Source organism: Drosophila serrata, unplaced genomic scaffold, assembly GCF_035046125.1.
Source record: "Drosophila serrata isolate PLE 108 unplaced genomic scaffold, ASM3504612v1 contig_272, whole genome shotgun sequence".
Classification (NCBI taxonomy): domain Eukaryota; kingdom Metazoa; phylum Arthropoda; class Insecta; order Diptera; family Drosophilidae; genus Drosophila; species Drosophila serrata.
Genome location: NW_028257170.1, coordinates 6,103,666 through 6,115,958, shown reverse-complemented (window position 1 = coordinate 6,115,958; position 12,293 = coordinate 6,103,666). Strand labels below are relative to the sequence as shown.

The 12,293-nt window shown below is 46.4% G+C and overlaps 7 protein-coding genes and 1 non-coding gene across 9 annotated transcripts; 5 read left to right on the top strand and 3 right to left on the bottom strand.

Annotated features, from left to right (window-relative positions):
* The first annotated feature begins 970 nt into the window (after positions 1 to 970).
* LOC110190750 (uncharacterized) lies at positions 971 to 2,018 on the top strand. Its single transcript, XM_020961372.2, has one exon. The coding sequence runs from the start codon at positions 1,002 to 1,004 to the stop codon at positions 1,932 to 1,934; it is 933 nt and encodes a 310-aa protein (XP_020817031.2). The 5' UTR covers positions 971 to 1,001; the 3' UTR covers positions 1,935 to 2,018.
* Positions 2,019 to 2,693: 675 nt separating this feature from the next.
* Positions 2,694 to 3,438, top strand: mRpS34 (mitochondrial ribosomal protein S34). Its single transcript, XM_020960997.2, has one exon. It carries the CDS (start codon positions 2,820 to 2,822, stop codon positions 3,384 to 3,386), a length of 567 nt encoding a protein of 188 aa, XP_020816656.2. The 5' UTR covers positions 2,694 to 2,819; the 3' UTR covers positions 3,387 to 3,438.
* Positions 3,400 to 6,445, bottom strand: Golgin104 (coiled-coil domain-containing protein 186). Its single transcript, XM_020960996.2, has 6 exons — positions 5,561 to 6,445; positions 5,384 to 5,503; positions 5,262 to 5,325; positions 4,904 to 5,201; positions 4,658 to 4,838; positions 3,400 to 4,474 (listed from the first exon to the last, which is right to left on the bottom strand). The coding sequence occupies exons 1-6, from the start codon at positions 6,284 to 6,286 to the stop codon at positions 3,515 to 3,517; spliced, it is 2,349 nt and encodes a 782-aa protein (XP_020816655.2). The 5' UTR covers positions 6,287 to 6,445; the 3' UTR covers positions 3,400 to 3,514.
* Positions 4,539 to 4,611, top strand: TRNAM-CAU (transfer RNA methionine (anticodon CAU)). Its single transcript has one exon. It is a non-coding gene; the product is annotated as a tRNA-Met (tRNA).
* Positions 6,433 to 10,597, top strand: mus312 (mutagen-sensitive 312). Its single transcript, XM_020960975.2, has 4 exons — positions 6,433 to 6,665; positions 6,723 to 6,946; positions 7,031 to 7,548; positions 7,615 to 10,597. Exons 2-4 carry the CDS (start codon positions 6,885 to 6,887, stop codon positions 10,377 to 10,379), a joined length of 3,345 nt encoding a protein of 1,114 aa, XP_020816634.2. The 5' UTR covers positions 6,433 to 6,665; positions 6,723 to 6,884; the 3' UTR covers positions 10,380 to 10,597.
* Positions 6,451 to 7,216, top strand: LOC110190467 (uncharacterized). 2 transcript variants are annotated; one of them, XR_015271809.1, is made up of 3 exons: positions 6,530 to 6,665; positions 6,723 to 6,946; positions 7,031 to 7,216. XR_015271809.1 is itself a non-coding variant. In XM_020960976.2 (2 exons), the coding sequence occupies exons 1-2, from the start codon at positions 6,541 to 6,543 to the stop codon at positions 6,883 to 6,885; spliced, it is 288 nt and encodes a 95-aa protein (XP_020816635.2). In that variant the 5' UTR covers positions 6,451 to 6,540; the 3' UTR covers positions 6,886 to 7,006. The 2 variants fall into 2 exon arrangements, 1 of the variants encoding a protein (XP_020816635.2); XM_020960976.2 differs by lacking the exon at positions 7,031 to 7,216 and having other exon boundaries at positions 6,451 to 6,665; positions 6,723 to 7,006.
* Positions 10,587 to 11,232, bottom strand: wrm2 (wurmchen 2 transmembrane micropeptide). The gene has a single exon (XM_020961178.2). The coding sequence runs from the start codon at positions 11,230 to 11,232 to the stop codon at positions 11,059 to 11,061; it is 174 nt and encodes a 57-aa protein (XP_020816837.1). The 3' UTR covers positions 10,587 to 11,058.
* wrm1 (wurmchen 1 transmembrane protein) lies at positions 10,587 to 12,210 on the bottom strand. Its single transcript, XM_020961177.2, has 3 exons — positions 12,019 to 12,210; positions 11,488 to 11,835; positions 10,587 to 11,427 (listed from the first exon to the last, which is right to left on the bottom strand). Exons 2-3 carry the CDS (start codon positions 11,779 to 11,781, stop codon positions 11,245 to 11,247), a joined length of 477 nt encoding a protein of 158 aa, XP_020816836.1. The 5' UTR covers positions 11,782 to 11,835; positions 12,019 to 12,210; the 3' UTR covers positions 10,587 to 11,244.
* Between the last annotated feature and the right edge of the window lie 83 nt (positions 12,211 to 12,293).

Below are 12,293 nucleotides of genomic sequence, written 5' to 3'. Positions count from 1 at the left end.
CTGATGCTTATCAAGAAATAGTAAGTTAAAACATGACTAACAGTACCTGAAAAATAAAAACTCTCATGGGAAACTGCAGAAATTTTCTTGATAAGTATTTCCCTTTTTAATTACTACCTTTAATAATGCTTTTCTACCTACCTTATACAATATTCCAATTAAAATAGTATTTAAATTTTAATTGAAGAAACCCATACTTCCCCTGTTCGTAAATTACAAAATTGCGCCTGCCAGTTAATCTGTCAGAAAGCATAATCCCCGTAAAAAAAGCTTTCCCTGCATCGTTGCACTGCTCTGAGCGCGTCAAAGGCGCCACTTTAGGTTCAATTACAAACTAGTGCAGCACATAAAATGTAAATTAAATTTTAAACATTAACTAACCTGAGGAGGCCGACCACTTTACATTATGTCCGTTTTGGTAGAGAAAAAAAAAACAAGCGTGCCAACGAAGCATTAAAAGACGCCACCGAATATGTTGGACCCAAAGGCGGTCGCCGGGCTTCCTCTATGCAATGGATGCGATGACCGCACTGGAAAGGTGTGTGTCTGATGTGGACCAACTCCACGACGTGGGCAGACCCATTCAAATAGCCCAAAAGTATGAAAATCATAACATGCCCATCGTCAGTTAAATTTAAAAACCGCAACCGACTTTCCGCAACTTGAAAAACTTTCTGCTCGGCTGACGTCTTTGAAAGACTTATAAATTGGGCACCGCCATCGATGCAGAAGCTCAATGCAGTTCCAGCAGTGCCAGCGAGATGTACGACAAAGGATTACGGTCTCTCCTCGGCCAGCTGGTGATGGGTAAGCCGGAGCAAGGTGCAAACGAAAAGTGGAATAATCATATCCGATATTTGTAAACTCTCCGGAAGCTGTGATTACTGGATATTCTAAATCTAAACCACACTCTCTTTATGAAAATATTAAGTTCATAGTACTTGTGAAAAACATATTCATTCATTATCCAAATCCTTTCAGTGCTCCTCTTGGCCCAAATCATGGGACGCCTGCACAAGAGGAATGGCTACCATTACAGACCCCAGCAACCACCACCACTGCACCAGAGTGGATATTTCGAGCCCCATCATCCGGCTGTGGAGCCTCCGGAGCCGGAAAAGACCCAGCACAGTCCCAAAAGCTATTACAGCCAATCTGGAGGTGGTGGCAGTGGCTCAAGTGGCTACAAGGGATCATCCGGTGGCTATAGCATTGGCAGTGGTCTTCGATCCATTGCCCAGGGATCGGCAGATCAGGCTCACAGCGCCGTGGCCAACCAGCATGCAGCTGCCAAGCAGGCTGCCTACATAGCCCAGAACACATTAGCCCAGGCAGCATCTCAGGCGGCAGCCACAGCTCAAGCGGCGTTGGTGGGTAAGCAAGTGGTCCTGCAGGAGCTGGAACAGCAGGCGGCCGAGGCGCAGCGCTCCCTATCCCGGGAACTGGAGCAGCTAAAGGCGGCCAAGATCTCTGCCAAATTGGCCCAACAAACAGCCCAAGCAGCCCATCACCACATCTCCGTACTCACGGCAGCCGTTAACAATGCCAAGTCCGTGGCTGAACAGGCGGAGCAAACGTCCACGGAGGTTAACAACCAGCTGGCCTCCCAATCTACTATGGTGGGTCAGGCCAAGAACCGGCTGGAGCAGGTGGAGGAGCAGTTGCATCAGGCGAGAGTGGATTACGCGGCCACCAAAGAGTCAGCCATCAAGGCATCCAATTCCGCTGCTGCTGCTCAAGTGAATGCTTCCAAGGCGGCTCAACATGCCACAATTGGACTGCACGAAAGTACTAACCAGGGACACGAGGGTGAGGAGTCCGGTGGCCACGAGGAGGAATCCTATGACGAGCATTTGGATACCAGTGGCGTAGGAGTGGGTCACTCGGCCGGTGGTGAGGATCTAGGGGAACATGTGAGGACTCCCTATCAGTAAGGGATTGCACTTTGCCTACACTCGAATATATAAGGCTAAGAATAGTTTATATTTTATTTATGTTAATAAATGGTAAACATCCAAGTCAGACTTACGTGGCTGTGACTTGCCGGTAAATTCCAGATTTAAAATGTACATTGTATTTTCTGTATACACTTAATGTGGGTTATATACATTTATTTAAACCTCAAATAAAATACAATTAGATATATAAAATTGGATTTACTGAGACTTACCGCTTTAGATGACAAACAGTTTTCCTCCTTCTTAGCATTCGAAAAGAATCGTTGGTTAATTCCCCCGAGCGCATAGTTATCTTAATGTTTCCAGGACTTCCATAAGTTCCAGGGAAGCGAGACTCCTCCGGGTGATCCATCACTATTAATAACACCACTATCACAATTGATCCGAACGAGAGGGAAACCGCGGACAGAATGAGGCCAGCTCGACGATAGGACCTCCTATTTATAGTCTCCAGTATGCGTAGAGAGGAGCAGAGATTGATCGAGAGAGTGAGAGATAGAGAGTTCAGAGAGAGATAGAGTGACAGGCAGAGATAAGGAAAGAGTGTGAGGGAGAGAGAGAGTAATTGAGCCAATTTCGAGAAGCCAGGGCTAAATTAACAGATCGCCTCTATGAACAAGCTGTTCTATATAATTTTCAAAATATAATTTGTTTTTAAATTTTAATATACACCTCCAGTTTGGCGCGCAACGTTAAATTTCAAAATTCTGGGAGCACTGTTCCTGAGCTCACCTCTCATCAGCTGACGTGTTATCGGTGTTATCGATAATAACATCGATGTGCTTGCCCCTGTAACTAATTTTGTTTTTTTGTGCAATTTTCCATTAAATTTAATTAAAACACGTTAAGTAACCGGCAAAAATGGCCCAAAAAGTTATTAAGTACATCGGCCGAACCACGGACTTCCGCGGCAACACTCTTTGGGAGCTGGTGTCGGATCTGCCGAACTGGGGAGTGGGCCGCATGCTCATACGTAACATGTTCCAGCGCTATCCTGAGCCGTGCTACATGCGGATCCTGAAGGTGCAGGCCGTGGACGAGCAGCCGGGCGAGGTGAGGAAGGTACGGGTTACCGTGGAGAAGACCTGGCGGGGCGTCAAGCAGGCAAAGCCGGTGGAGATCTACAGCACCAGTTACAAGGCAGACTACGAACTGGTGCCGGAAGACCAGGAGGCAAAGTATCTGAACAACACCAAGAAACTGGAGCCGGTGGTGTTGCCCACAAAAATCGACCTGCCGCCACTGCTACGCGAGTACGTGACCGAGGAGACTGGCGAACGCAATCCCCAGATGAAGGTTCACTTCAAGCTAACCCACAACAAACTGGCCAGATTGGCGCAGGAAGGCGAGAAACCCTCTGTGAGCTTTGGCGTGAGCCTGGGACAGCCGAAACCCGTTAGCACCAAGCTGTACGAGGGATTGTTATAGGACTGAGAAGCTGTTAAAATATTAAATACATTTAATTTACACATAAACTTAAGCACAAAAGGTATACGAAAACTATATGTACAAGGGTTAGACTCTGGAATGGAATACAATGAATGGGAATACTGGCATCACTTGCTGCTGCAGGCCTCCATGGTGCGCAACTTCCTCGTCAGGTTGTCCACCTCGAGGCCCAGCACGTCCAGGTTCTCCTTGAGCGTGATATTCTTCAGCAGTGTGTCCTCCAGCACTGTCTGTAGCTTCTTGTTAATCTCCAGCGAAAGTTCGAGGGACATGGCTTTGCTTTCGCCACCCGCTTTCGAGGATCCTCCGTATATGGCCGCCATGATGCCGTTTCCGTACTTGACCAGCTCGCTCTTGTTCTGATCGCTGCGGGAGGTGGTGAGAGCGCCGGCGGTCTGGTCCCTGAGCATGTAGTGCTGCACCACCTTAGACTTCTTTTGCACTTCGGCCACGAGCGCAGCCGTGTGGTTCTCCAGAAACTCTATGCGCTCTGTTTGGCGAGCGGTGGCCTGTTGGAGTCGCAGTATCCGCTCAACGAGCACTTTCTTGGACGGCACTGCCTGCAGATCCTGCTGTGGAGCTGGCGGAGGTTGTACTGTGGTGGCACTACTGGCTACGGTTTCAGATTCGGAAGACTCGCTAGCCCGCCGGCTGCTGCTGTGCAGGCTGCCGTGGCTACTGGACCGACTATGGCTACGCTGCTGTTGAGGATTCTCGGTTGGGTAGCCCCCATTTATCGCCTGCTGGCAATTGCTACAGTAACTAATGGGTATGGTCTTGGGTTCAGGAATTCCCCTTTTGTACTTGTTCAGCTCCCGCTGCAGCTCCTTCACCAAGGTTGCATGCTTGTGCTGGGTGGCCTCGTAGTCTCCCTGGACATTCTCCAGCTTCTGCTTGGTCAGCTCATAGAGCTTAGTTTTCTCGGATAAGTGCTTGGCCAACAGCAGACGCTCCTCGTTTTTCTCTGCCGCCTCCGAACTAAGCTGTTGCTCCAGTTGATTGTATTTGGAGTCGTAGCTGAGCTTCTCCTGCTTTAGTAGCTTATTTTCCGCTTCTAAGCCAAGGGCCTGCAAAATAAAAGGAAATACACGTAAAATTAATGTTTATAAGGTAGCCTCAATGATATCCAAGGCCTCGGTGGCGCAGTTGGCAGCGCGTAAGTCTCATAATCTTAAGGTCGTGAGTTCGAGCCTCACCCGGGGCATGTAAATTTTTTTTCTGCTAATATTTTTATTTTTGTTTTTACTTACCTTGGACTCTGCCAGACAAATATCGTTCTGCAGACGCACAATCAGCTCACTCATTTCCTTGTTAATGCTGAGCAGCTCTTTATTCTTGACTTTCAGCTGTTCCAAATCGGATTCGTTGTCTTGGACCAAGGCTTCCAGTTGTTGGACTCGCGATTGCTCATCTTCTAACTTTTCCTCGTTGCTTTAAATGGTAATTAAAGCATATATATTATTTAAAAAATTTTTAAATGTGTAATTAAATCTTACATGGTATTCTGCGTGCGCAAGAGCTGAAGCTCTTCGAGCTGCCCTCTCAGTTTAGCGGAGTTGAGCAGCTCATCGCTGTAGGAAGCCTCCACGGAATTGTGTTGCTCCCTTAATTGGTTTAGTTCTTCAGTGAGTTGGTTATGCGATGTTGTAATCTGCTGAAGCTGCTGCTGGAATTCCCTGTTGGCTTCGCTTAGTTTCTGCTGCTCCTTAGTGACTTTATCCAGAGCCTCAGTCTTGCTAGTGATCTCATGTTTTAGGAGTATTGTGTTGGCTTCAAATTCCACTTTGAGTTTCTCTGTTAACGGCAAGAATTTCATTAGAGACTTAAATATTATTAAGTAGAAATCGAGCCTACCATTTGCCTTCTCCTCCAGTTTATTGGGAGCATTCCGTTCCTCCTCCAGCTTGCGTTCAAGAACCTAAAAATTAAATAAGATTAAACAAAAGAGATAAACTTCTTGAAAAATCTTAACTTACCGCTTTGGCCTCTGTCTCATAGCCTAGCTTGTTGATGTGGTACTTCAGCTTTGACTCCAAGTGACCCATTTCGGTTTTGTACTTTTCGCATTCCCGCTGATATTTCCTTACTTCGTTGCACTGATAGAGGGAAAAAGGATAAATAGAAATTATGGTTAAAGCAGCGATCTAACGTACCTTCTCATCGATCACGTATGTCATTCGGGACTTCTCCTCGTTTACGGCCTGGAATCTGGTGGTAATGTTCTTAACCTCCTTTTTGGCCTCGGCCAACTGCTTCTCCACAGCCTCCTTTTCCTTCTTGGCATCAATAAGGAGCTTCTCCTTCATGGCAAACTTGATGACGGTCGCTTCTTTCTCCTTGTTTGCCATGTCCATTTCCTTGCGGCACGCCTGCTTCTCCTTGTCCAGAATGGCGTTCTCCCGCTGGATAAGGGTTATCATGTTGTCCTTTTGGCTATTGGATGTCCGAAGTTGCTCCAACTGCTGCTCGTAGCTGCGACGCTGCTCTTCCAGTTGGGCAAGGCAGTGAACGTGGGAGAGGATGTCGTTCTGCCTAGGTTTCGAGTGATTGGCGTCCAGTTCCTCCTCCTTTTCCTGCGCCTGCAGATCCTTGAATCGCAGGGTGAGTTCTGCAGTTCCTTCTTCGACTGGCACTTGATCAAGGACGGTCATCTTCAGATTATCTTCCATTTTCGTCGCATCCTTGAATTCCGGTTCGCTTGCAGCAGTTTCGGATTTCACATCGCTTTCTTCCAGCTGCTGCTCCATTAAATCCGCCTTCAGTTCCACGTCTTCACTTGATTTCTCCTCAGAATTGTGGTTTTCCCGGTCTGAATTCCCGTTTTCCGTCTTCGCTTGACTTTCTGCATCAGCCGGCCTAGCTGCCTCCGCTGTTTCCATGATAGTTTCTTGTTATATTAACATTTATCTAAATTTAACAAAGAAATTTGCAATAAAAATAAAAAATTTGCTATCGCCTGGCCAGCTGTTTATCGGCCTGCGCTGGCAACCCTAGAGCAGACAAGATGTGGCAGCCCTATTCCCATGGCTTTCGCGCACTGCTTGGTCTGGTCACACTGGGAATTGCTAAATGTTTTCATAATTTGTAGCCGGCGCTTGTAAAATGCTTGTAATTATATAAGAAACAGGCAGTAATGGATCCCATTGATACTACCAAGCGCAAGCCCAGACGCACCCTCGGCACACCATCGTATACGTACCGCAATCGCTTCGCCTACGCCCTGCTGGCCGCTGGAACTGTTCTCTTTGGGATCTGGAGGTAAACATTCGGAAAAGAAATATCCAAGCAAACACGTTTTTAAATGATTCTCTTCAGCCTGACGCCCATTCAGCGTATTTCCAACGAGAGGCTGTCCGCGGCGTTGGTCCAAACAGAGCAGGAGAGGGATAGGAAGGGACTCTTCGATTTTCCCGCTCCGCGAACAGCGAGATTCATCAAGGAGGCTATCGAGGAAAGCGAGGAGCAAAGAATTAAATAATGGATCGCCAGACGCGGCGGGCGAACTTCAAGAACCTTCAGCAGGCGTCCAACAAGCTTCGGTAATTCTTATTAAAACCTAATTATTTGTTAAAGAATAAAATGTAGTTTATTAACCAGAATCCCTGTTTTCTTTCCTTTCAAAGATCTTCCCGCAGCACTACTCCATTATCACTGACCGACTTTTTTCGCACTCCAGAAGAAACTGCAAAAAATGCCCCTGCTGCACCTGCCCCTTCAGTGGAAACCGAACTTCCTTCACCCAAAATAAAACCCATACGTGCCAGTAATGTGTTCGAAAAACCGGGTCCGAAGCCCAAAAAAGCACCCAAGCTTAAAGGTAGCAGCAGCTCATCCACGGCTACTTCCCGTCGAGGTCGTGGAAGGAGTAAACAACAACCGACCATCAGCAATTTCCTGCGGAATGAACAGCTCTTCTCCGAGGTCACTGCCCAGCACTGCCTGGCGGATAATTTCAGTCCCGACGACATCGAGATGGCGCTGGCGCTGTCCAAGTCGGAGGCTGAGAAACGTGGATGCCTGCGCTTGAACGACGAAAACGAGGAGGAGGCCGTGGTGGAGCTAATGGACGATACTGTGGAGTCCTCTGAGAATATAAGGTGCAAGCTGCAGAAGTATGGTTTTCGCACAGCGGCCAAAGAAGGTATGTAAAATCCAGACAAAGATTTTAATGCTTTCATTGAAATGTTGGTATTTATTGCCTTTTAAGATTACAAATCCTTGGCAGTATTGCCTGTGGTTGCTGGAAAAGGTACCAGACGCGGCAAATGGGCCAATAAATTCACTGCTTTAACCCTACGAAATCCCAAAGTGCAACAGAAGAAGTTGGAGGAAAAGGTGTCCACAATGATGGCTCAGCAAGTGCGCACAAAGGAGCTGCTGGAGAAAGACCGGTTGATGCCACCCTACGAACTAATCAGCTCCAATCTTCATGCACTCAGAGCCTCAAGGAATTCTCAAATCATTCACGAACCCAGTGAAGGTGCCTTAGAAAATTTGGGTCTGTACTATGTAACCGACTTAATTGAGGTAAGCCAGACGCCAGCCGACCATCTTCTCAAAAATTGGGCTGCAATTCAGGGGAGGGATTTATCCCCAGAACGTGAGACTTCAAAAAGCCGTCAACTAAAACAGCAACTTGAAATTGTATACGCGGAGTTGGAAAAGCATTTTGGAGATACACAGGAAATGGATCAGCAAGTGGTGGACGAATTGGATGAACTGGAAAAGCTAGTGGCGGACAATATGATCGAGGATGACTCAAAGATGGTTGAGAAGGATGCATCCTCCACTAAAAGCAGTCCATCGAAGGAGCCGCCCGATAAGCGACCAAAAATGGCCAATGATGAAAAGGAAAATAAACAGCCGCTTTCTGTAACTATCTTAAGCGTTCCCACACAGCTGACGCGTTGCACTTCACCCGATCTCTTTGTTGACTCCGACGAGGAGATGGATATTCCCACGATTTCTATCTCTAACGAACCGGCAGAGCTGAGAGATTTCTCTCTTAAGGTCTATAAGAATAAAAGTCCTGTTAAAGAAGTGGAAATAATAAGCAGCAGCGAAGAACCTACTCAGATAACCACCTACGAAGTCTTCTCTAGTGATGAAGAAGATAAAACTGACTTAAACAATGATTCCCAGAAACTGCTGGAGCCAAATTCATCTAGATTATCTCAGAAAATATTTAATATGAGTGCTGTATTTGAATCTGACTCCGATATAGATAATTTCAATATCACTTCAGCGTTGGACTCCTGTTCTCAGGCAGAAAGCTGTCCTATTCCCCGGGAGCTGTTCCTTAAATATGCCGTACAGGATAAGCCTACAGCTGAAAAAGAACAGGAGAATTTGAATGAAATTTCTTTTGGCATGGACAGGGACTCGGAGACTTTCGAAAACTCGTTCCACCTAGACATAGTAACCCCTCCAAGCCAAAACAAAGGAAGTTCTAGCTTTAATGAGCTCAACTTCTCCAGGAAATCATTGCAAAGGAGTGTTAGCTTGTCAACCGATAACAGCTTCAAAAGTCCGTTCAACTGGAAGATTGAGAGCTCAACTGAGAAGAGGGAACCATTACCAACTCCTTCCCCCTGCCGACACTCGGACGTAAGTGTGGATTTGACGCAAAACAGCGATGATGACAACGATGTCATTTTGCTGTCCGATGAGGAGATCAATTACTCCATTTGGAAGGCCAACAAGCCGACTAAGGCAGCTCCCAATTTCGAGGACGAAAGCTCTGACAACAGCAGTTTATCTTCTCCAGTGGCCAAAAAGCGCGCTGTACCCCATTTTCAAACCGAGGAGGATCTAGACGCCTTCCTGATGGCTGGATGTTCACGTTCGCCCAACAAGAGCATGCTCAGCAAGGAGCGGGCAGAGTTCGGCATCTTGGATGCGGCTCCATCTCAGCCATTTAGCTTCTCCCAGCTGCAGAGTCCGGTCAGCAGGCATGACTCGCCATCGGGTAATGATATCAATTGGGCAGAAGCTTCGTTTTTGGATGCACCAGTTAAGCCTTTGGCTCGCAAAAGCAGCCACAAATTTGATGACCTGCTGGCAATCAAACCTAACCCGAAGGAGCACAATTCTGACAACGATTTCGATGAATTTGATCAGTTGGTTTTTAAAACCAAAAAGGATTCCACCATGGCTAGTTCAGAAACGGAGGCTATGCCCAGTGGCCTGGATCTATTGTTGAATGCGGAGATAAAAATGCCAGCAGTAGAACCAGCAGAGGTGAGCGTCCCCAAAAATGTGCCGGATCAATTGGAAGTTGCGGGAAATGTGTACACCATAAGTGTGTGCAACGAACACAAGCCGGACTTTGCAAGCCTTCCGGAATCGGAGATTCTCCAGCTGCTCTATAATTACGGAATCAAGCCCCTAAAACGAAAGCAGGCCGTGAAAATGTTAGAGTTTATCTACAATCAAACTCATCCCATTATGCAAACGTTGTCTCCTCGACCAGAGCCCATCGTTCGCTCCAAATCCACTCCCGTGATGTCTGCAAAGCCACGTTCCCAGCTGGTCAAGTCCATCCATACTGAAGACTGCCTGACGCCAACTGAACCGAAAAAGGATTTCAAATTCAAGGATGCCTCTGGAGATGAGCTGTTGCGCTTTTCTCAATCTCTGCCGCCAAGCCTGTGCGATGAATTTGAATTCTATATTATGCAAACAAACGTTTCCAAGAAGACTCCGCAGCCGCTGGTGCCCCTGCACATAGCCTGGCACAATCTGCTTTGCGCCAATCCTCGCTTGCACGAGAGCGTGCTCATGTATGAGCCCATCGATCTGCAGGAGGTCTATTTGTATCTGAAGCATATGGGTTATCGCTATGATCCCAAGGAGTTGAGGGGCTTCATGGACCGTAGGTGCATCATCTTTCGCTATGAGCTAGCCGCTCCCGCCAAGCAGACGGCGCGTCATGTTCGGAAGATGCCCAAGAAGCCGACTAAACGAACTTAGATTTATAGTCATTACTTAATCTCGATTTATTGGAGTCTATTCCACCTAATACCTATTCCGAATGCATTGTATTGATTGTATATTATTAAGAATTGATTATAGAATTGTATATTGTTATTTTTCACATTGTAAATTTATTGTAAGGAAAATTATTAACGAATTTTGTATTATAATATTTTTGAAGACCATTAAATGCACATTTATATATTTTTCGGGAATGTAAACTCGAGCTTTATTTAAAGTGATTTCAGTACACAATATTGGAGAGAAATAAACGGACAAATACAAATGTATAGAGTTTGCATTGATATAAGCAGATGCAAAATATACTGATACTGATATGTTGTTGAAATATGTATATAAAATATTCAATTTGTTACATTAAATGCAGCATCTGTCGACTACCCAAAGGGGTAAATGTATACGATTATTTTTAGTTATTTCAATCTTACGGCACTAAAAAGACACTTGGACGGCATAATTTTTCACGTGAGATTAAGGCACATTGTCTGATTGTGATAGATGGGAAATGAACAATAAGCTGTTTGTACTGCATGCAAAATAATTATCCTGGGTGCAGATGGGTTAGTTGGGGAGCTTACGGGATAGATAAGGGTTAGTGGGTAAGATTCATATATAAAAAGAAGGCATGTATAAGAATGAGAGTGTAAATTGAAGATTAGGCATAGCTAATCTCGTGCTCGTACGTCTTCTCCCGCAAGTCGTCGTTGTCCGGAAGCGCATGGTGGCGCAGGCCGCACAAACGGGGACCGTAGCGTAGCATGACAATGATCACGCCAACGATGAACAGAGCCAAGGCGGCCACGGCGGGATAGAGAAAGTAAAGAGCCATCTTCCTTTTCGCTTAGATGTCGCTCTCGCGCTTCTGCAGCTCCACGTACTCTTCGCGCTGTCGCTGCTGGTGCAGGGTGCGTCCTTCGGGGCGCGGTGGACGCTGCTGCTGATGCGGCGGTGACTGATGCACGGGCTCTAAGTCGTCAACGCCAATCACGACGTCGTCGGGGAACACTTGCTGATGAGTGGTGGGCTGAAAAGACCCAAGTTAGCAACTTATTAGACAAATTAAGCTGAAGCTATGATAACTTACATGGAAGCGCTGGAAATAGGATGCGTCCTTCAGTTCAGTAAAGTCCAATGGAGGCTGCTTATGCGGAGTGGCTGACCAAATGGAAACCAGCCAGCGATTACCCGTGTGTCTGTCCTGCCAGTACTTGCGGTGCTTGGAACAGCAGCCCAAGATGATGTTTAATATGATGATCGAGCCAAGGACAACCGTGCAGATGGCAATAGTCACATAAAACGGCGAGAAGTTGCCGTAGATGTGACCGGTGAAGTAGGGATTCTTTTCGTACGCCTTGCGTTCCTCTTCGATTGTGGACATAGTCTTTTATGGGTGTGGTACTTGAAGGCTGCCTGCTGCACAACGCTCAATTGTCTGCAACGAATAAAGCGTTGAGTTAAGAATGGAGCAGGGAGAAGTGCTGCTTAAGTTCAACCACCACGCTGCTGTGCAACCCCGAAACCAATTGCCAGCACTTCCAATTAAACACACATTGGGCGTGGCAAGTAGCTCTTGGAGTTTCCGACTTCACTTCTCGGTTATTCCTTTCGAACTTACCATCTGCGCGCTATTGGTGATCTCCAGGATTGGTACAACTCCCATTCAGATGTAAGAACTCTTTAGATTCTTCAAAGTTCTTAATTTCATCCACTTTGCAGCAACGAAAACAACGCCCAAAAGCCTGGCTCAGAAGTTAGTGATGACACTGGCTGGTTCGGCTCAGGGTTGCAAGCAGTTCGACTGATTCTTATCGATCGCAGGTGCACGTGTCGAAACTTATTTGTTGCATATTTTTAGGGATATTATTATATATCCTTAAAAGGTAATATCTT

Coding starts and splice junctions, on each gene's coding strand:
- LOC110190750 (XM_020961372.2), top strand. CDS start 1,002: ATGGGACGCCTGCACAAGAGGAATGGCTACCATTACAGACCCCAGCAA.
- mRpS34 (XM_020960997.2), top strand. CDS start 2,820: ATGGCCCAAAAAGTTATTAAGTACATCGGCCGAACCACGGACTTCCGC.
- Golgin104 (XM_020960996.2), bottom strand. CDS start 6,286: ATGGAAACAGCGGAGGCAGCTAGGCCGGCTGATGCAGAAAGTCAAGCG. Junction 5,326..5,383: donor ATGAGACAGAGGCCAAAGCG/GTAAGTTAAGAT, acceptor TTTAATTTTTAG/GTTCTTGAACGCAAGCTGGA. Junction 4,839..4,903: donor TTGCGCACGCAGAATACCAT/GTAAGATTTAAT, acceptor TACCATTTAAAG/CAACGAGGAAAAGTTAGAAG.
- LOC110190467 (XM_020960976.2), top strand. CDS start 6,541: ATGGATCCCATTGATACTACCAAGCGCAAGCCCAGACGCACCCTCGGC. Junction 6,666..6,722: donor GTTCTCTTTGGGATCTGGAG/GTAAACATTCGG, acceptor GATTCTCTTCAG/CCTGACGCCCATTCAGCGTA.
- mus312 (XM_020960975.2), top strand. CDS start 6,885: ATGGATCGCCAGACGCGGCGGGCGAACTTCAAGAACCTTCAGCAGGCG. Junction 6,947..7,030: donor CAGGCGTCCAACAAGCTTCG/GTAATTCTTATT, acceptor TTCCTTTCAAAG/ATCTTCCCGCAGCACTACTC. Junction 7,549..7,614: donor TCGCACAGCGGCCAAAGAAG/GTATGTAAAATC, acceptor TTGCCTTTTAAG/ATTACAAATCCTTGGCAGTA.
- wrm2 (XM_020961178.2), bottom strand. CDS start 11,232: ATGGCTCTTTACTTTCTCTATCCCGCCGTGGCCGCCTTGGCTCTGTTC.
- wrm1 (XM_020961177.2), bottom strand. CDS start 11,781: ATGTCCACAATCGAAGAGGAACGCAAGGCGTACGAAAAGAATCCCTAC. Junction 11,428..11,487: donor CCTATTTCCAGCGCTTCCAT/GTAAGTTATCAT, acceptor GGGTCTTTTCAG/CCCACCACTCATCAGCAAGT.